The sequence below is a fragment of the Ailuropoda melanoleuca genome, chromosome 12 (assembly GCF_002007445.2).
Source record: "Ailuropoda melanoleuca isolate Jingjing chromosome 12, ASM200744v2, whole genome shotgun sequence".
In the NCBI taxonomy this organism is placed as follows: Eukaryota; Metazoa; Chordata; class Mammalia; order Carnivora; family Ursidae; genus Ailuropoda; species Ailuropoda melanoleuca.
This window is the reverse complement of record NC_048229.1, coordinates 25,095,215-25,118,492: the sequence shown is the minus strand read 5'-3', so window position 1 is coordinate 25,118,492 and position 23,278 is coordinate 25,095,215. Positions and strand designations below refer to the sequence as shown.

At 45.3% G+C, this 23,278-nt stretch overlaps 1 protein-coding gene across 1 annotated transcript; it reads left to right on the top strand.

Annotated features, from left to right (window-relative positions):
* The first annotated feature begins 200 nt into the window (after positions 1-200).
* Positions 201-23,172, top strand: LOC100466425 (zinc finger protein 543). Its single transcript, XM_034639497.1, has 7 exons — positions 201-267; positions 6,348-6,392; positions 6,879-7,477; positions 7,777-8,021; positions 10,526-10,652; positions 15,264-15,359; positions 20,621-23,172. Exons 4-7 carry the CDS (start codon positions 7,989-7,991, stop codon positions 22,459-22,461), a joined length of 2,097 nt encoding a protein of 698 aa, XP_034495388.1. The 5' UTR covers positions 201-267; positions 6,348-6,392; positions 6,879-7,477; positions 7,777-7,988; the 3' UTR covers positions 22,462-23,172.
* Positions 23,173-23,278: the final 106 nt, after the last annotated feature.

Sequence of the window (23,278 nt, the reverse complement as noted above, 5' to 3'; positions counted from 1 at the left end):
GCAGATCTCTTAAGATTGAAAAGTCATAATGGTGGTAGAGCGTTGGCATATAGCTCAGTGGTAGAGCATTTGACTGCATAATGAATGGTGGTATTGGAAGTCTCAAGACTACCCCAGGTTTAATGATTCGCTAGGAAGACTCAAAGGACTCAGCATATACTCAACTGATTTATTTATTACAGAAAAAGGATACAAAGCAAACTCAGCCAAGGGAGAAGGCAGAAGTACTGAAGTTCTTCAGGAGTTCTGAGTGCTTAAATTCCATCAGTGAGTAATGACAGCATCTGTGAAATGTCTACTAGGGAAGCACATTAGAAACCATGCCCATGGGGCGCCTGGGTGGCCCAGTCGGTTAAGCGTCTGCCTTCGGCTAAGGGCATGATGCCAGGGTCCTGGGATCGAGCCCCACATCAGGCTCCTTGCTCAGCAGGGAGCCTGCTTTCTCCTCTGCCCCTGCCCTGCTTGTGCCCTCTGTCTCTGACAAATAAATAAAAATCCTTTAAAAAAAAAAAAAAGAAAGAAAAACTCCATGCCCAGGGTTTTTATTGGGCACTCTTTCTCTAAAATATAATCAAAATTCTAGACCTCCAGAAGGATAGCAGGTCACCAGCATAAGCCATATTGCTGACACAAACAATAGACATACTGAGCCATTTGTCATTTCTGGGAACAATGGGAAACCTGAAATAAAGTTCCCAAACTCCACCCAAGGGCAAACTTTGAAGCTCAAAGGATAACAGTTTTGGGGCCTGTGATGTCAGCTCTTCTTCACAGTGACTTGAATGGTACTACGAGGTTGAGTATACTCATGTATCTTTTCCAAGCCTTAAATATAGTTTGCTGCAATGAAAAACTACTAGCTTTGAGGAGATGGCTTATATACATGTAAACCATTGTAACTAAATCAAGGTACAGTGGATATTCTTAAAAAGTAGCGTTTAATTTAATGGTGACAAAGTACAGAGACTGGTGAGACAGGCTTTTGCCTCTCTTTATACAGATACGACTTCGGGTGATTTGATTTGCAAATATTCCCTCTTTTGCCTTTATTTCTACAAAGATAAAATGGCCAGGTCAGTGCTGTTATTTCCATTGCACGTGTGTCAGTAATTTCTCATTTATTCTTTGTTCCCGCTGTTGAAATTTGTAGCCTTTGGCTCCAAAAAGAGAAAAATATGTGGTCATAATAATTTCTGCATCATTAAATGTGCATAACTTAAGATTAAAGAATGTGGTGTTGCGGGCTTCGTCAGGCTGACAGATCTGTCAGAGTGAGTGACTGGGAGGGAGTGGAAGCGTTGGACTCCAGCTGGGAGGGCCCTCTACGTAGAGACCTGATACTGGAGGCCTGTGGGACTCTGGCCTCTGGGAGTATACGCAACTCCCTCTAGTCTCACACTCCCGCCCACAGACGGGCCTTTCCTGTCTCAGTTGTGCGATGTGGGGATGCCTCTGGAATGCTCGATGATGTCATCCTTGAATTCTGATGGTTAACAACGACCTGTAATCTGCTCGCTCACAGGTCACACGTCTCACAAGTGAATGGTGGAAGCTAAATTGTAAATGGGCAACTGGGTTTTCGCCTACCTTGGAGCAGTGGAGTGTCGTGAGCATGGGTCCTCTAGTCAGACTGCCCGGTTCCACTTCCTGGCCTTGTTCTTAGCTGCTGGATGTTTTGGTTGTTGTTAAGTCCCTGTTTATTCTGCTTCTGTCTGTCTCTGTGTCAAGCAGGTGTTGTCATTGTGAAGTTCTCCCATGTGGGACCTTGCTGCTGTGCAATCCACTGCCCCCTCCCTGGTCCATCCAAACATCATCTGACACCAGCTTCTGCTTTACCTTCCGCTTTCATCCTCCAGTCGATTCTCCAAACTGAAGCTGGAGATACGGCTCCAATTTGATCATGGCAGGCTCCCCCACCCCCTGCCCCCTTTCCCTAAAATGTTTCATGACTTCCTTTTTTATCTTGGGATCAAAACCAAATCCTTAACGTGGCCCATCCATGGACCTTAACCTGGTGTGGGATGTGCCTAATTTACTACCTTTTCTCTTGCACAACTCTGGTCTCTCTTCACTTCCGGTTTCCCTTTCCTCCACTTTCCCACCTGCTATGGTCTCTTCCCTTCCCACGCTGCCCATTTACGGCATGCTTAGCCCTCCCATCTCGTCTCACATAGCACTTCCTCCGGGAACCTGTACCAGCACACCCATCTAGATCATAACTCTGTATATATGGGTTCTTTGCTCCCCAAAGCCGCCTTCCTGCTTGATGGTTTGCTAAGAGGATTCGCTTGACTCAGAACTGCTGTTATACTCACAGTTACTGTCTGTGACAGCACAAGGACACAGGTCAGGATCACCAAAGGGCAAAGGCACACAGGGTAAAAAGTCCAGCGGAAACTAAGCCCAGCTAAGCTTCCAGGTGTTCCCTCCAGTGCAGTCGCACAGGGGCTTGCTTAACTCTTGGCAAAGATGTGTGACAGTATGTTCAAGTATCGCCAATGAGGGAAAGTCACCCAGGCTTCAGGGTCCAGGGTTTCTTCCTGAGGCATGCAGTCCCTTCGTGACTGACCACGGATACTCGGTGGGGTCGCACAAGACAAAGATACAGTGTGGCTCAGAGCCTCGGGCATACAAAACCCACCATTCTCTGTGAGTCACACTGTTGGCATAAATTACCTGGTCAGACTGATGCAGCGGGGCCTGCAGATACAGGCCTAAAGTCACTCTTACCAGGCCAGATGTTCAAGGACTCCGGTTGTCTTCTTAGAGCAGGTCAGGGCCCAGTCCTCTGGGATGCGTAGCGTTTGAGCAGCCAAAGCCTGTTCAGTGTGACAGCAGAACAGTGATCTCTGCCTGAGCGTCTCTGTGCAGTAAAGCACTTCTGTGAGGGTGCGCGGTAGTATCGGCGGAAATCTGCTTACCACATGAAGGAGGCAGTGTGGGGCAGGGGTAGATTACAATAACAACAATCCGTACTGTGAAACCATTACATTCATGTCTGCATTACTAATTATAACTTGTCCCTTCTGGTCAACTGTTTGTACTTGGTGATAAACCATCTCCCCTGTCACTACCTTAATTTAAGTCAGTGTCCTCACCCATCTGGAATGCAGTCAGAACTTTCTAACAGACCTTCCCCCTCTCATGCCCCTTCCATAATCTAACTTCCATCTAGCAGCCAGAGTAATCTTTTTGAAACATGAATCCGGTGACATCACCACTTTACTTAAAACCGGGCCATACCTGCCCATGTCACAGTGTATTAACTGTATTTTCTTATCTGTATTCTTGATGCTCTGAACTTGGGGCCTTGCTCTCTGCAGCGAGGCTGCCCGTTCCTGGGATAACCAGTTCTTAGAGATAGCAAACTACAGATAGGGGACTTGCCTTTCATATGCGGATTAGACAATCCAGAGACCCTAATGGGAACCACCCCCTTCTTCCTGGCTTTCCCACTTCAGGAGACAATATTCTGTGCTGATCATCCCAGGTCCCAGTACCAGACAAATAGGAACCCCCTCCCCAAGCCTGCCAATAGTATTCAAAATAGCCAGTCCTAAGCCATCTCCCCTGCCCTGCCTCGCCTTTCCTGTGTTAAATACAAAAGTTCTGGACCATTTTTTGTACTCCACTTTTGCCTCCTGACCCATCCTGGTTTTCACACGGCCCTGCATCCTGAGTCTAGGGATTTGTAAGAATAAACTTCTTCCTTTATGATAATCATTTCCCTCCTCAAAATCTGCTCAGATAATGAGCCACCCAGTGGCTATCTAAGGGAACAGTGTTTCACGCAGAAAACACGTAGGACAAGGAAACAAGTGGGAGAGTGGTGGGTACCTGAAGAAGGGCAAGAAGGCTAGTGTGGCCAGAGCTGCACTTATAAGGGTTCAAGCGGGACAAGATGAATCAGAGAGATAAATGGAGACCTCATGTAGTGCTTTATAGGCCATCAACAGGAGGCTGGAATGTTTCCTATATGCTCTAAAATGTACCCAGGGGAAAATAAATAAATAAAATGTACCCAGGAATTGGTTGATCTGGTATGACTCATTAGACTTGTCCCAGCCATGTTACTTGGTACTGCAAAACTGCTTTCATTCTACTCTCCCACTCTTTCTCATCTGTTCTATTTCCTATCTCCACAGCACTCCCTCCTTTCAACCTATATTGTGTAGTGTTTTCATTGTTCTTCTTTTTTAATTATTGGTTGTTAGGATGAACGATCCTCTACAGCAGGAATGCATTCTTTTTTGGTATATATGTGTCCCCATTGTTTAGTGCAGCCCTGTCAAAAAACTGGCACTCAATAAATATTGATCAAATAAATTATCTATAAATATATTTTTAAATCATTATGACAAAAGAGAAATAGAAGAGTGATATTGAGGTGGAGGATTACTTTAAGATTGAGAGATATGGAGAGACCCCTATGAGGAAGGAGTGGTTGACATGAGGAGTCTCATCACCCTGGACCACTTGTCTACAATCTAGGTATGAATGACTCAACACTATATCCTTCACAGCACTTTGCAAAGTGCCTTCCCTCAGCTCCTCTAGGAAATATTTGTAGAGTGAATGTTGAGTGGATTTTACCAAAAGGCTACTAAATGTTCCCATTGTTAGGACTATTGGTTATTGATCTACTTGTTCCCTGTCTCTGCTCCCAGAAACTAGCATGTAACTCCATGGGGAACTACAGTCCGTGGGTGACAGTCATTGTTTGGGATTAGGATATGTTTGTGCTCCTGGTTCAATGAGAACAAGAGAGATTCTACAAGGATTGGAAGGAAGAGCTGACTGGAGCTGTCACCTGTTTGAGGGTGATTCCCCACCAAGTGACAGGGGCTGAACACAAAGATTACAGAATTCCAGGGTCGTGACCCATTTAATACATTCCTGTCCAGACAGAATTTGGGAGTTGGTGAGTTTTTCCACCTACAGAGAACTAGAGACCATTCATGGGGTTTGAGGAGAGAGTTCCAGAATTATATTGCTTTCAACAAAGTTCTGAGGCAAATTGCTCCATAGGCTGAACCAAAAATATTCAGGGTTCTTGGGGTCCTGTGGTGTTTGATATTTGTTCTGCCCCAGGCAAGGTACTCCCAGGTTTCTTTCCAGGTTCTCTGGTTCCCCCAAGCAAAATTACTGAGCCAGTGCTCTTGACCTGGGAGTGGGGACCATGGCCCACTTCTCTCTGACACCCCCATTTGGAGAGCTGAAGGATCAGTGGGGTGGGTGGGAAGTAGCTTCAAGTCTTTTAGGCTGCCCTCTCCTAGTGTGGAAATACTTCCTTTCAGCGGGGGTGAAAATGATAGCGTACCAGTATTCTCAGCAGCATGGTGTCCGATGTGGAGCCTCCAACCCAGAAGTGGTGACTTGGTGGAAGAGACTTCTGGGACCATGTTGGCTAGGAATTTAACTTTAGCAACAACTAGCTAGGAGCAAGATGAGAAATGCAGACTTCCTGCCCCTCCTGGGAAGGTGACTCTCCAACTGGGAGTTGGGAGTGAGGGATCCTTGTGCTCTCATCTGCATCACTGTATAGTGGATTTTCTATCTGGCTAAATTGGGAATGTTGAAGGACAATGAATGTCTCAGTTCAAATACCACAGACTCTTACTGCTTTTACAGAATTATAGATCATCTTGAATAAATGTTCTTCATTTGTTCTATATCCTTAGGAACATTTTCCATAGACATTAAATCTTGTTTTAAAACTTTCTTCACCAGTTTCACTAGGGAATGAGTCCATGTAATTACTCATCTTGTCAAGCTAGAAGTCCCTCTATGCTCTTTTTAAAATTAAACAATTTTAGATTTAGTGTAAAGTGGCAAATATAGAGTTCCCATGTAACTTCCACCCAGTTTCACCTCATGTAAATATTTTTAGGATGTATGGTACATTTGTCAAAGCTAAGAAATTAACATTGATACAACACTGTTTACCTTACAATTTGGATTTTACTAAATTATTTTCCCCACGAATGTACTTGTGTTGCAGGATCCCATTCCAGGACATCAAGTTGCATTTAATCATTTTATGTTTAGTTTTCTCTCATCTCTGACAACTGCTCTGTCATCTTTTGTTTTTCATGATCCAAACACTTTTGATGAGGATTCATCAGGTATTTTATATGATGCTCCTCAATTTGCATTTATTTATTTTTTTAATGAGTGAAGTTGGGGGTTTTGGGGAAGGACATCATAGAACAGTTTTTGCATTGTACTATGTGGTACATTGTGTCAACATGACATTACTAATGATGCTAGCCTTGATCAGGTGGTAAGGGTGGTGTCTGCCATTTTCCTCTGCTGTCAAGTTACCATTTTTCTCTCTCATTACTTAGTCACTAAGTCCAGTCAGCTGAAGGGAATCAAGCTCCATCACCTGGGTAAGAGTATCTATATGTATTACTTGGAATTCTTTAGGAAGATTTCTCTTATCTCCCTCTATTCATTTACATGAGAGCACTATTCTTGTTTTTTAAAAAAAATTGATAAATACAAGTACTTACAAGAAATATGCATGTTGTGATGTTGTGATTCCCATTTTAGACACAAGGGGAGAAAAGAAAGGGGAGGTCTACTCCTTCGTGATGTGTTTAGTAATTGTGACAGGACAGCAGGGTCAAATGCACACCCTGTTTCCATTTTTATAACTGTATGTATGCTCAATTCACTGGAAGCTGCACTTTTCTCACCTTGGCCTGAGAGAAAACAAAACTAAAGAAGTAACCGATGATAACTTCTAAGAAATTTTGTAATACATTCTTGAAGGACTGTCAGAATTCCTAATGATTTTGTTGGTTTCTTGTTTGCAATTACTTAACGCCGGGTTGGTTTGGGGTTCACCCCTGTCCATTCCTTTCTCCACCTAGTCTCACTCTTGTGGACACCTGAGATAGCAGCATCTGCTAACAACTCCCGAATTTCTGTGTCCACGCACGACCCCTCTGCCGGCCCTCAGACACAGGTCGATGTGCTCACGGGAAACAGACACTCGAAACTGCCCTTGCTCCAGACTGGAGTCCCGACGTCCCCCCAGCCTCGCTCGCGTGCGGCCTCCCCGCCTCAGGGGCTCGCACACCGCTCCTCAGGCTCCCGGGGCCCACTCCGCGCGTCAAAGCCCCGCAGCACGTGGCGCTGGCCCAGAGGCGCCGCGTCGGAGGGGGCTTCCGGCGTCCTCGTCTCCGCCGTCACATTACCGCTCGAGCAGCCGTCTTCCCTCCAGGAGTATCGCCAGGAGGTGAGGCGCACGGGGGAAGTCACAAGCCGAGCCAAGGCGGGGCCCTGCACGTGCCCTGACCCCGGGCGGAGGTCCCCGCCTCCTGAGCTCGACTTCCCCGGGCATGAGAAGGACGGTCTCGCCCCCGCCCCTTCATCCCACTCTGAAGAAGAGGGTCTGAGGCGGCTCCCTGGACCTCGCGTACTCCTCCGGAGAAGACACGCTTGGAACGTGCGCGACCGCCCATTTTCGGTAAGGAAAAAAACACATTACCCAGAAGGCTGTGCTCCGCGTGTCTGCGCGGGCGCTGGGCCAATGACTGCCCAGGCCAGGGGCATTTCCTTCAGCCCGGGTCGGCGGGGCGGGACTTCCGGTCCCAATAAGGCGTACATCTTCCGCTTGTGCCGGGCCGGTCCTCTCCCGGCTGTGAGGCTTTGAGCTGTGGGTAGGGCACCTTTCCGAGGCCCGAGCGGAGAAAGTGGCGTGGACAGTAGGTCCCACCTCCGTATCTTTGTACGATACTGACACCCGTCCCTCATCGTCTGTAACAGGGAGTCACGTGTGGGGCTCGGGTCGCTGTCCCCGCAGCCCAGAAGCTACGCCCTGGGCCTCGGACGCATTTCACACTGAGGAAACTGAGGCTCGGAGTGCGACAGTCAGTCGAGGTTACCCCGCTCTGGGCAGCGAAACGGTGGCAGTCGGCTGAATCCCGCAGGCCCCTCGGCCGCTGCCCCTCCGGGTCCTGCTCTGTGCACAGGGTCCCATGATGGCGGCGGCGTGGATGGACCCTGCGCAGGTGAGTGGACGATGCGCTTAGCATTGCTGCCTCTCTGCTGCGGAGGGGCCCCTGGGCAGCCTGAAGGCCAAGAATGCCTTTCGATTTCCTTTTCTCCTTGTCGTTTGTTTACAGTAAGTGGCGTTGGCTTGTCATAGTCGTAAATCTGTGGCGGGTCTCTGACAGGTGTTCACTCAGTGCAGGAAGGATGAAAGGTGCATACTTCCAAGGGCTTCCGTCATTTATAAATCCAGCCCGCTGCCATGACCTGCAGGAGCCTACCGGGTTCTCCCGCCGACCTCCTCTGATCTTGCCTTCTTTCCCAATGCACCAGTCTAACCATGCTAAGTTCTCTTTCATCCCCCCAACCTTTGTCCTAGCACTGGCCTTTGCCTGGGATGCTGCCCCTGTGACTTTGCAGGGCCTCCCTCTTACATCCTTCTGGCCTCTGCTCAGATGTCACTCACTTGGAGAGAACTTTCCTAACAGTTCTGGCTAAAATGGCCTCTTCCCTGCTTGCCCATCATCTGGCTTTTTTTTTTTTTTTTTTTTTTTTTTANACAGAGAGGGAGCACAAGTAGGGGGAGCAGCAGCAGACGAAGAGGGAGAAGCAAGCTCCCTGCTGAGCAGGGAGACCCGATGCGGGGCTCGATCCCAGGACTCTGGGATCATGACCTGAGCCGAAGGCAGACGCTTAACGACTGAGCCACCCAGGCGCCCCTGATGTGGCATTTTTGTGTAGGGAACCATAGGTGTTCATGGTTGAATTTGTCTAGGATGTTGTGGGAGCAAAGAGAAAACAGTAACAGAAGAACCATGACGGCCGGCCTACAGTGGTTCTTGCTGTGGCTGACAGGCAGACATAACATATCACCTCATTTAATCCTCAGCTCCTCTGAGTTGGGTTGTGTTATTATCGCTGTTTTGCATGAGAACAACTTGAGGCTCGGAGAGGTTTAGTGCCCAAAATCACTGCCCCAAATCACTGCAGCTCTTAACAACCAGTGTGTTGACCACCACAGCCTGTATTTTTACCCCTTTCTGTACAAAAAACAGATAATAAAGCCTAGAGGAAACACCTGAAGTCAACTCTGTAAGCCAAGCAGGCTTCCTTACAGGCCTTGGGCGTGAGGTGGGGATATGGCATTTTAGCAAGTGGAAGTGTGTGGACAAAAAAAGGTAGATTGGTTGTTTAAGGAGTCCTCAGAGTACCTGTGTGATTTCCATGGTCCTCCTGTCCCCATCTGCTGAGATGTACCCTGGGAAGGCCAGACTGTGTGGTCATTTGCTGAGTGTTCCATCATACTTTTAGCCGTGACAGACACTGTGACAAATCAAAGGCTGTTCTCGTGGCCACAGCCTGCATTGTCCTCAGTAACTTCTATTTTCTGGGCCTGAAGTATTCTTCAGGCATACGTGCTGTTGAGACTCAGTGGGTGAGTTGGAATTTCCTCAGAGCTGCCAAAGTGGGGCGGGGTGGAGGGAACTCAGGCAGGGAAAAGAAACAATGACGCAGTGTGGATTCTTCTTGGTAGTTTCTGAGGAGCAGAAGGCGATGGGACCCAGTCCAGGCCCTGCCACTTCCCAAGCAGGTGCCACCACCTCAGGTGATCGTCCTGTGAGGTGGGTGATGATGAGTTCGTTTCTCTGCCCATGTCCACAGAATTATGTTCAATGGTGGCTGAAATGAATGTGGCTAGGAAATTTATTTGAAATGCTTCACATCTTCATTAACTCCTTTGCTAACGGATGAGTGTCAAGATTATGCCATTAGACCCTAGACCAGAGGGACCTCGGTTCAAATCCTGCCTCTGCTCATACCACATGTCAACTGTGGGTGAACTATTAGAGCACCCTGGACCTCAGGGCCCTGACTGGCACAAACATGATAACGATATTGACCTCACAAGCTGTGGCCACTCACCCCAGTGTTTCTTTTACAAAGATTTTTTCTTTAATTCTCATAACTATTACTGCTGAGTGAGAATTATTGTATTGATCCAGAAATTGAGGCTCAGAGAAACGAAGTGAGGCTCCCAAGTTCACACGGCAGGCAAGTGTTGATTTTAAGACTTTGAATTCAAACCTCAGGAGTACGACTTCAGAGCTGGGGACTTCCACTCACATTAGCAAGACAGATAGAACATCAGCACAAGTCAGGCATGCAGTGAAGATCAGTGAGTCTCGGCTGCTGTTGCTGTAATTATTATTGGTACTGTTTTCATTATCTTTGTTACTCTCTCCCGTTCTTGTGGCATCTTAAAGCCCTTACCATTCTGTACCTCACAGTCCACGCAGGAAGGTCCTGACCTCTCGCCATTCTTCATTGGCTCCCACATAGGAGGCTCTGTCTCTTATGCTGCTGTTATCAGGGCAAACCAGCATCTCTGCCTCCTTGAGTCCAGGACAGAGCTCAGCCCTCAGGGGGTGTTTGGTCACTCTGCTCCCTTGCCATTGAGAGAGATGGGCTCTGATTCCCATTAATAGCTGCAAGACCAACACACTGCCTCTCTTTGACTTTGCAGATGCCTGTGACCTTTGATGATGTGGCTGTGACTTTTACCCAGGAGGAGTGGGGGCAGCTGGAGCCAGTCCAGAGGACCCTGTACCGGGAGGTGATGCTGGAGACCTGTGGGCTCCTGGTCTCTCTGGGTAAGGCCTCCCTAATTCTGCGGTGTGGGAGACCTGTCATCTCCTTCACTCGACTCTCTGGCTCCAGGCCTGGCTGCTTGAGAAGGCCTCTGTAGCCTTCCTGTCCTCCTCCCCACTTCAGTCATTTTCTAGACTCCTCTCTTCCTGCATGCTCTCCTGTGACTCAGGGAGGGTTAAGCAAGAAACATAGTTTCTTGGAGAAGGGTATGTTGGGAGGAAATGGGGGTGTCTCAGAAAACCTAAAGGCCGGAATTCCAGCTGGGCCCTTTGAGGGACTGATACAGGAACTTAAACACAATTAATCCCTGGTTTCTGGGGCTTTTTTCCTGGCTTCTCTCTGTGGGTCTGCTTGTGCCTCTGTCTTTTCACAATGATTTTTTTCTGCCACAGCTATTTTGTAGCAGGAAGTGGCCCACCAGTCCTTGCTGTGTGAGGCCCCATGTTCCTTGTCTCTTCCTCTTTCTGTATGCTGATACTGTTCCTCTTCACTCATTAAATTCCCCCAACATGCCGTCCTTGGCAAATAAGGAAAATAGGGCCACTGCAGCGAATCCCTCATAAAGCCTAATCTGTTCAATTTAAAAGACACATCTTCATTGTGAAAAGCTCTCCTCTGCATTTTTTGGTGGCTGTCAGTCCTTTCTTTTGTGAAATGTTGGCCAGAATAGATGGTATTTTGTATTTATGCATGTGTCTCTATTTGACTAAATTACTGAGTGCAATTCCCAGTTTTTTGTTCTTAGTGGTTCATGAAATGGTGTCTAGCATCACCAAGTCTGCCTCTCTCCCTGACCCCTGTTTCTTGAGCATTGAATCCTCCTGCTCACATCCCCTTTTCCCTCCCCCTCTTACTGCTTCAGCCTTCTTGGACTCAGGTTGCTGGCCCCACACAGGAGTGTTTGCTGTTTCCTTTTTACTGTAGTGCTTAGGAGACCAGGGTCTTTTGTTTCTCCATATAAACTTGAGAATCAGTTTGTTGATATCCACAAAATGACTTGCTGGGATTTTGACTGGGATTGCATTGAATCTACAGATCAAATTGGGAAGAATTGAGCCTTTCTATCCATGAACATGAAATATCATTCCATTTATTTTGTTCTTTGATTTTGTTTATTGGAGTTTTGTAGCTTTCCTCATACAGCTCCTATATATATTTTGTAGATTTATACCTAAGTATTTCATTCGGGGAGTACTAATGTAAATGGTAATGTGTTTTTAATTTTAAATTCTACTTTTTAATTGCTGGTATATACGGAGGCATTTTGTATGTTAAGCTTGTATCCTGCAATCTTGCTATAATTGCTTATCAGTTCCAGAGGTCTTTTGTTGATTCTGTTGGATTTTCCACATAGGTGACCATGTTATCTACAAATAAAGAATTTTATTTCTTCCTTCTCAGTCTGTATACCTTTTTCTTCTCTTATTACATTAGCTGGTGCTTTCAGTATAATGTTGAAAAATGGTTAGAGAGGATATCCTGCCTTGTTCCTGATCTTAGTGGGAAAGCTTCAAGTTTCTCACTTTAATGTAGGTTGTGAGCTGTAGGTATTTTTGTAGATGTTCTTTATCAAGTTGAGGATATTTTGCTATTCCTATTTTGCTAAGCGTTCTTTTTTTTTTTTTTTTAATGAATGGATGTTGTATTTTCTCAATGCTTTTCTTCATCTATCAGTATAATTGTGTGATTTTTCTTTAGCCTGTTGATGTGATGGATTATATTAATTGATTTTTAAATTTTTATCCAGGTTTGTATCTCTGGGATAAATCCCACTTGGTTGTGGTATGTAATCTTTTTATACATTGTTGGGTTTGATTTGTTAATATTTTGTGGGGAATTTTTTTACATCTATATTCACGAGAGATACTGTGTATACTTTTCTGTAATGTGTTTGGTTTTGATATTAGGGTAATGCTGACCTTATAGATTGTGTTAGAAAATATCCCATCTGCCTCTATCTCTGGGAGAGAATGTAGGGACTTGGTATAATGTCTTCTTTCAGTGTTTGGTAAAGTCACCAGTTAACCCATCTGGGCCTGGTGCTTTGTTTGTTTTGGAAGGTTGTTAACAATTGATTCAATTTCTGTAATAGATATAGGCCTATGCAGATTGTCTGTTTCTTCTTGTGTGAGTTTTTAGCAGATTGTGTCTTCAGGTAATTGGTGCCTTCATCTCAGTTATCAAATTTGTGAGGATAGAATTGTTAATAGCATTCCATTAATATCCTTTTAATGTCCATGGGATCTGAAGTGATGTCATCTGTTCTATTTTTGATATTAGTAATTTGTGTCATTTTTCATTTTTTCTGGCCTGGCTAGAAGCTTATCAATTTTATTGATCATTTTAGAGAACCAGATTTTGGTTTTGTTGATTTTCTCTATTTTCTGTTTTCAATTTCACTGATTTCTGTTCTAATTCTTATTTCTTTTGTAGTATTTATTTTGCATTTAATTTACTCTTCTTCTAGTTGCCTAAGGTGGAAATATAATTCAAATCTTTCTTTTAAAAAATACACATTCTGGGGCGCCTGGGTGGCGCAGTCCTTAAGCGTCTGCCTTCAACTCAGGGCGTGATCCCAGCGTTCTGGGATTGAGCCCACATCAGGCTCCTCTGCTAGGAGCCTGCTTCTTCCTCTCCCACTCCCCCTGCTTGTGTTCCCTCTCCCGCTGGCTGTCTCTCTCTGTCAAATAAATAAATAAATAATCTTTTTAAAAATAAATAAATAAAAATAAATAAATAATACGCATTCTGTGTTATAAATTTCCTGCTAAGCACTGCTTTGCTCTATCCCACAAATTTTGCTAAGTTGTATTTTTGGTTTTTTAGTTTGTTTAAAGTTTATTTATTTATTTATTTATTTATTTAGTAATCTCTACACCCAACGTGGGGCTCAAACTCATGACCCCAAGATCAGGAGTCACATGCTCTTCCAACTGAGTTAGCCAGGCACCCTGTATTTTTGTTTTCATTTAGTTCAAAATATTTTTTACTTTCTTGAGATTGCTTCTTAGACCCATATGTTATTTAAAAGTGTGTTGTTTAATCTTTACCTATTTGGGGATTTTCCAGTTATCTTTCTGTTATTAATTTCTAGTTAATTACTTTATGGTCTGAAAGCAGACTTTTTATGATTTCTATTCTTTTTAAAACTTGTTAAAGTTTTTTTTTAATGGCCCAGAATATAATCTATCATGGTGAATGTTCCATGTGAGTTTGAGAAGAATGTGTATTGTTTTCGAATGAAGTCGTCTGTAGATGTCTGTTATATCCAGTTAATTGATGATATTGTTGAGTTCAACTTTGTCATTACTAGTTTTCTGCCTGTTGGATCTGTCCATTTCTGATAGAGGGGTGGTGTGGTCTCCAACGGTGATAGTGGATTCATCTGTTTCTTCTTGTCATTCTATGAGTTTTTGCCTCATGTAGTTTGACGCTGTGTTGCCGGACAGATACAGATTAAGGATTTTTATGTCTTCTTTGCAAATTATCCTGTTTATCATTACGTAATGCCTGCTTTATCCCTGGTAACTTTCCTTGCTGTGAAGTCTCCTCTGTCTGAAATTAACATAGGTATGTTTGCTTTCTATTGATTAGTATTAGCATGTTTTATTAACGTATTAGTATATTTTTCTCCATTTACTTTCAATATGTATATGTCTTTATATTTACAGTGGGTTTCTTACAGACCTATAGTTGGGTTTTGTTTTGTCTTTGTTTTTGTTTTTTTAAGATTTATTCATTTATTTTAGAGAGAGAGAAAGCACAAGTGGGAGGGGCAGAGGGAGAGAGAATTTCAGTTATTCGGGGAACCTGACAGGGGGCTCAGTGTCACAAGCCTGAGATCACTACCTGAGCCAAAACCAAGAGTCAGACGCTTAACTGATTGCACCAACCAGGCACCCCTGGGTTTTGTTTTTTGAGCCACTCTGACAAACTCTGTTTTATAATTGGAGCATTTAGAAAAACATTGATGTTCCAAGTGATATTAATATAATGGGATTAATATTTACCATGTTTGTCACTGTTTCCTATTTGTTGTTCTTTTTCCTGTTTTTGTCTTCCAGTCTTTCTGCCTGAAATAAACCGTTCTCTTTACTCAGAGTACCCAGCCGCTCTGCTTACCTCAGACTACTGATAATCAGGGATGCCATTTGTGAAATGATGGAAACCAAGGTTTTTTAACCTACCAGGCTGGGTGCCATCACCTAGGAGTGTTTAAAATCTGATGGCTAGGCTTCACCTCAGAGCTTTGGTGTAAATTAGTCTGTGCTGGCATTCAGGCTCACCAGGTATGGCTAATACACAGGGAGGTCGAGGCCCCTGACTGGATTAATTAGAAAGTACGTTCAGGAGATAGGTCTGAAAAGTGTTGGGATTCTACAGGAAGGAAAAGGGAATTGGTGCTGTCTCTGGAGCCAACACTAATGTCTACAGTCTTTGGGACCCAATAATAATGTTTCATGCATTGGTTTCCAGGTCATATCATTTTGTTTGCGTGGATAGGAGCAGCTTCATTCTGAGGCATTCTCCAAATTCTGAAGTCCCAATCTAGACTGAGAGGTTTCTTTCTTCTCACCACAATTTCCACATCCTTTTTCTTTCTTCTTGAACAGGGTGTCCTTTGCCCAAACCAGAGCTGATCTACGCATTGGACCACAGCCCAGAGTTACAGACATTGAAGAGAGGCCTCTCCCTTAACTCCTGCCCAGGTAGGTGCCAACAGCTGGCCAGGTCAGGGTCATGGCAGCTTGCAGACAGCACAGTAATCACTGCCTCTGGAATTTGTGGAAGTTTTATTGTTGTGGCCTCTCTGGAGGCTTAGGATCCGTGAAGCCTTTTAACCCACGGTCCTTCTGCCCACCACTCCAGCCCTATCACAACCTCCAGTGCTCTTGTGGAGGCGTGAGGCCTACTGGGTAATAAGTTCAGGCTCTCAGCTCCAGCTTCTTGGGCTTAAAAACTAGCTGGGACCCACAGCGGCCTCGTGCCCCTGGGGAAGATGCATGATCTCACTGTGCCTTTATATGTAAGTTCAGCCAATGTAAGTCTAGCTGCTCTAAAAGGCATATTCCAGACTCTTGGTGACTCAGCATATGAAAAGTACTTTTATCACCCAAGGACCATGTGGGTCAGTGTGGAGCTTGGTACCCCGCAGTTATTCGGAGACCCAGGTACCTCCTGTCATCAACATGAGACTTTGCACGTTGTTCTGGCACCTTCCAGCTGGCAGAGGGGAAACGGGAGAAGAAAGGAAGATGTCGTACCCACTTCCCCCCACACTGTTTCTCCTCACATTCCACTGACAAGACATCTGGCCACACTTAGGCACTGGGGCTGGGAAACGAGGCTGAGCTGTGTGTCCAAGGAGAGGAGTAAATGGTTCGGTGAGTGTAGTCTGCTACACTCAGTCTGTTCCCGAGTCATTGGTTGTTTGAGGATGTACCAGATCGTGCATCAAAGTGGCTCACACTGGCCCTAACCCATAGTGAGTGAATGGCTCAGCAAAAGTAAGCTGTTAGTGTTTTCACATCATATTAGTCCTAATGAATAATGATAGTATCTCACATTTCCTTCTGCACTGCAAGGAAGTAAGCTATACTCTGCATCCCACCCTTTCTCACCTTCTCCATCCACTCCTTGTCCAGGTGCCAGTCAGACACTCACAAGCACTCCCTTACTCCATGTCTTCATACCCCTCCTGTTTGCTTAACCTTCAAGGTAACATTTTGCCTTCTATTCCCCAAATCTGGGCTGCTGAGGCCCTGGGGATGTCAGGTGTGGTGACTGGTGCCACTGCAGAGCCATGCGCTCTCCCCTCTGGGCTTTCATCCCAAGTGTGTGTCTGATCGGCCCCTCAGAGTTGTTCCAAATCTTCAGCCTTGTCAGCAGTCTCACGTCTGTGAATGTGGAAAAGACCCTTCACGCTCAGCATGCCTAAGAGGGAGCTCATGATTTTGCCTGCTCCTCCCACCTCCCATGCATGTTAGAAGGCCAGATGCAACTCCAGATAACTCCTTAACACCTCCATCTTTGTCAGCCCCTACATTCAGACATCCTGTCCGTTTCACATGAACGTCTTCACCACCTCCCCTTCTCCCTGAGAACCATCCCTACACTCCTGAGTCCAGGTTTTCAACTTTTGCCTGGGTTATAGCTGGTCTCCCCACATCTCTTGTGTGCCTCTGATCTGTCCTGTCTCCCGCACTGGCTCCCCCAGCCACTGAGAGCTTGTTTCAGACCTTCACCATACCCCCCAGCCACCGATGTCTTAGCATATTTTTATGTTGAAAATAGTCTGTGTTCTTGCGCTGCTTGATTTCCAACTGTTACACATTGATCTGAATCTCTCATATGTGTGGCTTCCCTTCTCACCCCCACCATGTGGAGGCCTTGCCCCCAACCGTGGCAAATTCCCACACTAGAGGCCAGATCACACCTTTTCAGGGAACTGGCTTCTTGCTTCACTGCTGTTCTGCCTCTTCTGTAACTATCCATTCTCATAAAAATATGCTTGGTTGCATCATACTAGGGGAAAGTAAATGAAAAAGGCTTATGGCTCTCCAGTGTCTTCACACTGGTATCAACTCTGCTTTCCCTGTTATAACCCGTCTTCTTGGAAAAGTTGCCTCATTCTTTTTTTTTTTTTTTTTAAGATTTTATTCATTTGAGAGAGAGAGTGAGAAAGAGAGAAGGAGAGGGCAGGAGCAGGGGGAAAGGGAGAAGCAGACTCCCCGCTGAGCAGGGAGCCCGATGCAGGGCCTAATCTTGGGACTCCAGGATCATGACCTGAGCCGAAGGCAGACGCTTAACCGACCAAGCCACCCACGCACCCCAAGTTGTCTCATTCTCGCAAGAGATGTCTACACTCATGTTCCATTCTCCCATTTATTATTTTCTTGCACTTTTTTTTATTTATTTTTAAATTATTTATTTATTTATTTGTTAGAGAAAAAGCACAAGCAGGGAGACCAGCAGGCAGAGGGAAAAGCAGGCTCCCTGTTGAGCAAGGAGTCTGATGCGGGACTTGATCCCAGGACCCTGAGATCATGACCTGAGCTGAAGGCAGACACTTAACCGACAGAGCCACCCAGGCGTCCCTTCTTGCACTTTTTGAATGAGCTGTAACTCATATGCTTTGTTGTGCAAAAATCTTAAGAGGTCATCTTGAATCTTTGTGTACATATAAACCCATAGAACCACCACCTATGTTAATATTTAATATACACCACGGTGCCCCCTTATCTGTGGTTTTGCTTTCCGTGGTTTTAGTCACCCGCAGTCAATTACAGTCCAGAGGCAGATGATCATCCTTCTGATGTATCATTAGAAGGACACCAGTATTTCACATACCTGTGTCACTCACCTCACTTCATTTCATCGTGTAGGCATTTTATCATCTCACAGCATCACAAGAAGGAGGGTGAATGCCGTATAATAAAATATTTTGAGAGAGACTACGTTTGTGTAACTTTTATTACAGTATTTGTTATAATTGTTCTATCTTATTATTAGTTACTTTTGTTAATCTCTTATGTACCAAATTTATAAATTAAACTTTACAATAGGTGTGTGTGTATGTAAATGTGTGTATGTATAGGGTTGGTACTACGCACAATTTCAGGGACCCACTGGGGGTCTTGGAACAAATCCCCCGCAGATAAAAGGGACTACTGTACAACGTTTCCAGCCCCTCGTCAGGGTCTCATGCCTTCAGTAGCCCCTTTTGCTGGGTAATCCCTATTGAGACCATCAGCATGAATTTGTTTTGACTATAGAACCCCACCGCGTGCTATCTGTATATCTGTCTCTTTTTGACCATCGTTATGTCTGTGGGATTCTTTTCATGTGGTTGCATATAGTTGGGAGTTTGTTTACTCACAATCTAATGTAATATCTCGTTGTGTGAAAAACTGCCATTCATTTATCCATTCCCCTCTTGGTGGGCATTCCTGCTGTTTTCAACATAACGCTGCCAAGAATATTCTTGTTACGTGTTTTGGTACAGATAAGCACTGATTTCTGTTAGGAACAGATTCTGGTATGTTTCCGTGTCAGGTTGGCTTTATTGGAAAATGCCAAGCAGTTCTGAAGAAGGCTACACCCTTTCACCTTACCACCATTCATATGTGAAAGTGGTAACATTGTTCTCTTTGTGCTTTGAGGCCCCATGAGGGGAACCTCTGTACCACAGCACTGAAAATGTTCCTTATACAGTCACTGTTTTGCTCCTAATTTTCAAGAACAGCAGCAACTGTAGTGATAATGGGTAGTGGCCCACAATTTACCAAACGATCCTCCAGTGGCTGGCACTGCTGACCACTTTACAGGCATTTTCTCATTTAACCCTCAGGACAGCCTGTGAGGCAGAAACTGAGAGTCTTCAGTTTTTCAGACGAGGAGATTGAGATGGGAACAGCTAAGTAATTTGTGCCAAGTGTTCTGGCTCCAGAGCCAACATTCTAAACTCCGTGCTGTGTGAATTCATAATGCAGCAGACTTTTCAGATTGTGTCGTGAGCATCTGATCCTCTTGGAATCTCTGCCCCTAATACCCCAGGACCTTCCTTGTCTTCTTATTCTGGTGACTTTAATGTTAACTCATCAGGCATCTCATGGACCTTTCTTTTTACTCTTCAATACTCTTCAAGGTTAATCTACACATTCTGACACTGCCAATTTTATGCTTCCTAATTAGGTCTCAGATGTATATTATTTGACTAACCCATAATAAAAAAATAGAGTTAACCTGTAGTTATGTTTTGCTCAGTGTCTGGCCTCATACTGAACCTGGTTTACATAGTGAATGTGGTAAATGCAGGATTTCACTTCATCCTCACAGAGCCCTACAGGGCAGGCTCTATTGGTAGCTTAACTTTTTAGAAGACAAAATGAGGGCTTATGAAATTCGAGTGCCTTGCCAGAGGCCATGGAGCTAATACTGAGTTCTTGTGGGACTTGGGCCTCGTGTTTTTGTTGTCAGAGACCATGATCTTAACCATAATCCTGCTGTGACCTCTAACTTTGGTTTAGTGGGCCTCAGGTACAAATTCCGATTAATCATAAATCTTGGTTTATGATACATTGTCATTACTGAGTCAGAATGACCTTGATTAATTGATATATTAACTAAGTTATTTGCCCGTTCATTTCTTTTTGAAAATAATACACTTAACATCACTGACTTCAAGAATGAGAATATTACTCATACCAACTGTCTAGTCAGTCTGGACTGCTGTAACGAGAATGCCAGAGACTGGAGGGTTAAACAGCAAATGTTTATTTTCCACAGTTCTGGAGGCCAGAAGTTTCAGATCCAGGTGCTGGCAGATCTGGTGTCTGGTGAGGGCCCTCTTCCTGGTTTACAGATAGGAGTCTCCTCTTCCATCCTCATGTGGCACTGAGAAGACGCAAATGCCCTAGTGTTTCTTCTTGTGAGGACACCAGTTCTGTGTCAGGGGCTGCACCCTTACCAGCCCCATCCTCTGGTGCACTGCAGCTTCCCTGAGTCTTGGAAGACTCTACCTTTGGTCATTCTATTAGCAAAGGCTAAAATGGCTTTCCTGTTTTCTCTCTATGGCAGTTTCTCATATTCCCTGTCTGGGAACCCTCCCCGACCTCATACTGGCTGCTGTGGAGGCTGTGTCAGGTGCCCTTTCACTGGCCTCTTGTAGCATCTGGAGATGTTTTGCTCAAAGCAGAGCAAACCCAGCACATACAGTGTCATTACTCTGTGTACTTGGCCCTCGTTGCCAGACACTCTGTCCTCCGTCTATTCTCTCCCTCTGGGTTTCTGCTCAAAGGTTTCAAGAATTCAAGGTCTGAAAAGAAATTGCAAACTGGATTTCAGAGATTTGAAAACATGACAGGCTCAGAGCCACTGTTTTCATCTTCTTATTCCCACTGAAATGGCAATTTTCTTTTTCTGTGTTGCCATCTCTAATGAGCCCTTCTGTATATTGTATTCCCTTCAGGTGACAGTACAAAACCCGAGACCACAGAGCTTTCCCTTTCTCGCCTTGCCTTGTCTGAGGAAGTCTCACCACAGGAACAACTGACTCCGCGCGCTGTGGGGGACTCCCAGCTGGGGCAAGGCAAGAATCAGGATAGGCCATCAGAAATGCTAGAAGGCTCATTGAAACCAGGGGTAGACCCCCAAACAGAGAAGCTCCCTGGGAACATGAAGCCTGAACATGATGGTTTAGGGACAGATGATGGTCTACACTCAAGGACTATACGGGAGCTGATCCCTCCAGGACATTTTCTCCATGAATATGACTCACGGGGACTACTGAAAGATCCCTTGATTCAGGAAGGGAAATATCCCTATCATCGTGAGGAATGCGGGAAAGTGTGTGCCAAGAATTGCTTTCTTGTTCGACATGAGCAGATTCACACTGGAGCGAAGCCGTATGAATGCACCGAGTGTGGGAAAACTTTTAGCAAGAGCACACACCTCCTTCAGCACCACATGATCCACACGGGGGAGCGGCCCTATGAGTGCATGGAGTGTGGGAAGGCCTTCAACCGCAGGTCACACCTCACAAGGCACCAGCGGATTCACACTGGAGAGAAGCCTTATAAGTGCAGCGAATGTGGGAAGGCCTTCACCCATCGCTCTAATTTAGTCTTGCATAACAGAAGCCACACCGGAGAAAAACCCTTTGTGTGCAAAGAATGTGGGAAAGCCTTCCGTGATAAGACAGGTTTCCTTCGACACTACATAATCCACACGGGAGAGAAGCCCTTTGAGTGCATGGAGTGTGGGAAGGCCTTCAACCGCCGGTCACACCTCACGTGGCACCAGCAGATTCATGCTGGGGTGAGACCCTTTGAATGCAATGAATGTGGGAAAGCCTTTTGTGACAGCACGGACCTCATTCAGCACTATGTCATCCACACAGGAGAGAAGCCATACAAGTGCCTCGAGTGTGGGAAGGCCTTCTACCGCCGGTCACATCTCAAGCAGCACCAGCGGAGTCACACTGGGGAGAAGCCCTATGTGTGCAGTGAGTGTGGAAAGGCCTTCACCCACTGCTCGACTTTCATCTTGCACAAAAGGGCCCACACTGGAGAAAAACCCTATGAATGCAAAGAATGTGGGAAAGCCTTTAGCAATCGATCAGACCTCATCCGACATTTCAGCATCCACACTGAGGAGAAGCCTTATGAGTGCTCAGAGTGTGGAAAGGCTTTCAATCGCCGGTCATACCTCACAAGGCACCAGCGGATTCACAGTGGAGAGAAGCCCTATGAATGCATGGAGTGTGGCAAAGCCTTTTGTCAGAGGGCAAACCTCATTCGACATGCCATTATCCACACTGGGGAGAAACCCTATGAGTGCAGTGAGTGTGGAAAGGCCTTTACCTACTGCTACACTTTTATCTTGCATAAAAGGGCTCACATTGGAGAAAAACCTTTTGAGTGCAAAGAATGTGGGAAAGCCTTTAGCACTAGGAAAGACCTCATTCGACACATCAGCATCCACGCTGGAGAGAAGCCCTATGAGTGCATGGAGTGTGGGAAGGCCTTCAACCGCCGGTCAGGGCTCACGAGACACCAGCGGATTCACAGTGGAGAGAAGCCCTATGAATGCGTTGAGTGTGGGAAAACCTTTTGCTGGAGCACAAGTCTCATCCGACACTCCGTTATCCACACCGGAGAGAAGCCTTATGAGTGCAGTGAGTGTGGAAAGGCCTTCAGTCGCAGCTCATCCCTCACTCAGCATCAGAGGATTCATACTGGGAGAACCCCTGTCAGTGTAACGGAAGTGGGAAGACCCTTCACAAGTGGGCAGTCCTCAGTCACCCTCTAAGAGCTCCTATTGGGAAAGACTTCTTGGATGTAACCACTGAGGAAATATCTTACTCAGAATCTGATCATTCGTACCAAAGAGAAACCCCTCAGTTTCCTTCCCTATGAGAAACCCTTCTGTTGCAGGATATCATCTGTCATCTAAGGAGTCAGACTGGAAATTGACCCAGTCTAGAGCCTTATTCTTCATCTGAGAATTCATCCAGGAGTGTGATCCAATCATTCTCATGCACTGAGTATAACTATCAGCCACATCTTTCTCCTCAGTTTACACTGAAAAATTATCTCAGGGATATTTAAACAAAGGAGGAGAAGACATAAAGGAGAAAGAAATGCAAGCATGGTTGCTTTCAGACATCTGTGACAAGCCTATGACAGTTTGTTGTTCCATATCTTATATGGGGAAGGGGGATGTTGTTTCAGAGATCAGAAAGCCTTGTCCCCTTTATCTTATGTATATTTCCACTGCTGTCCGTTGTCAGGACAGTTGGACATTTAGGGTGTGTCTGAAAACAATTATTGAAAGCCTTTGTTCTACAGCTTCATCTCTATCCTCGAGCAGCGTAAGTCTTCATGAGGAATATGAAGGCTTGGTTATGAAATACTATTACATTTCAGGAGATAAAGATGTGTGTATGAATGGGCCCACTCTACAACACTCTTAAGACTTTGATTTGTTTTTTTCATGTATATTTAACAACCCACTTGTTCTTGATCTACTTGTTTATTGTTTTTTCTGTGTGATGAGGATGGCAGTGTAGCTATGTGACCTTCCCAGATGAATCCGAATTCTTCCCTCTGAGTGCGGTTCCCAAGCT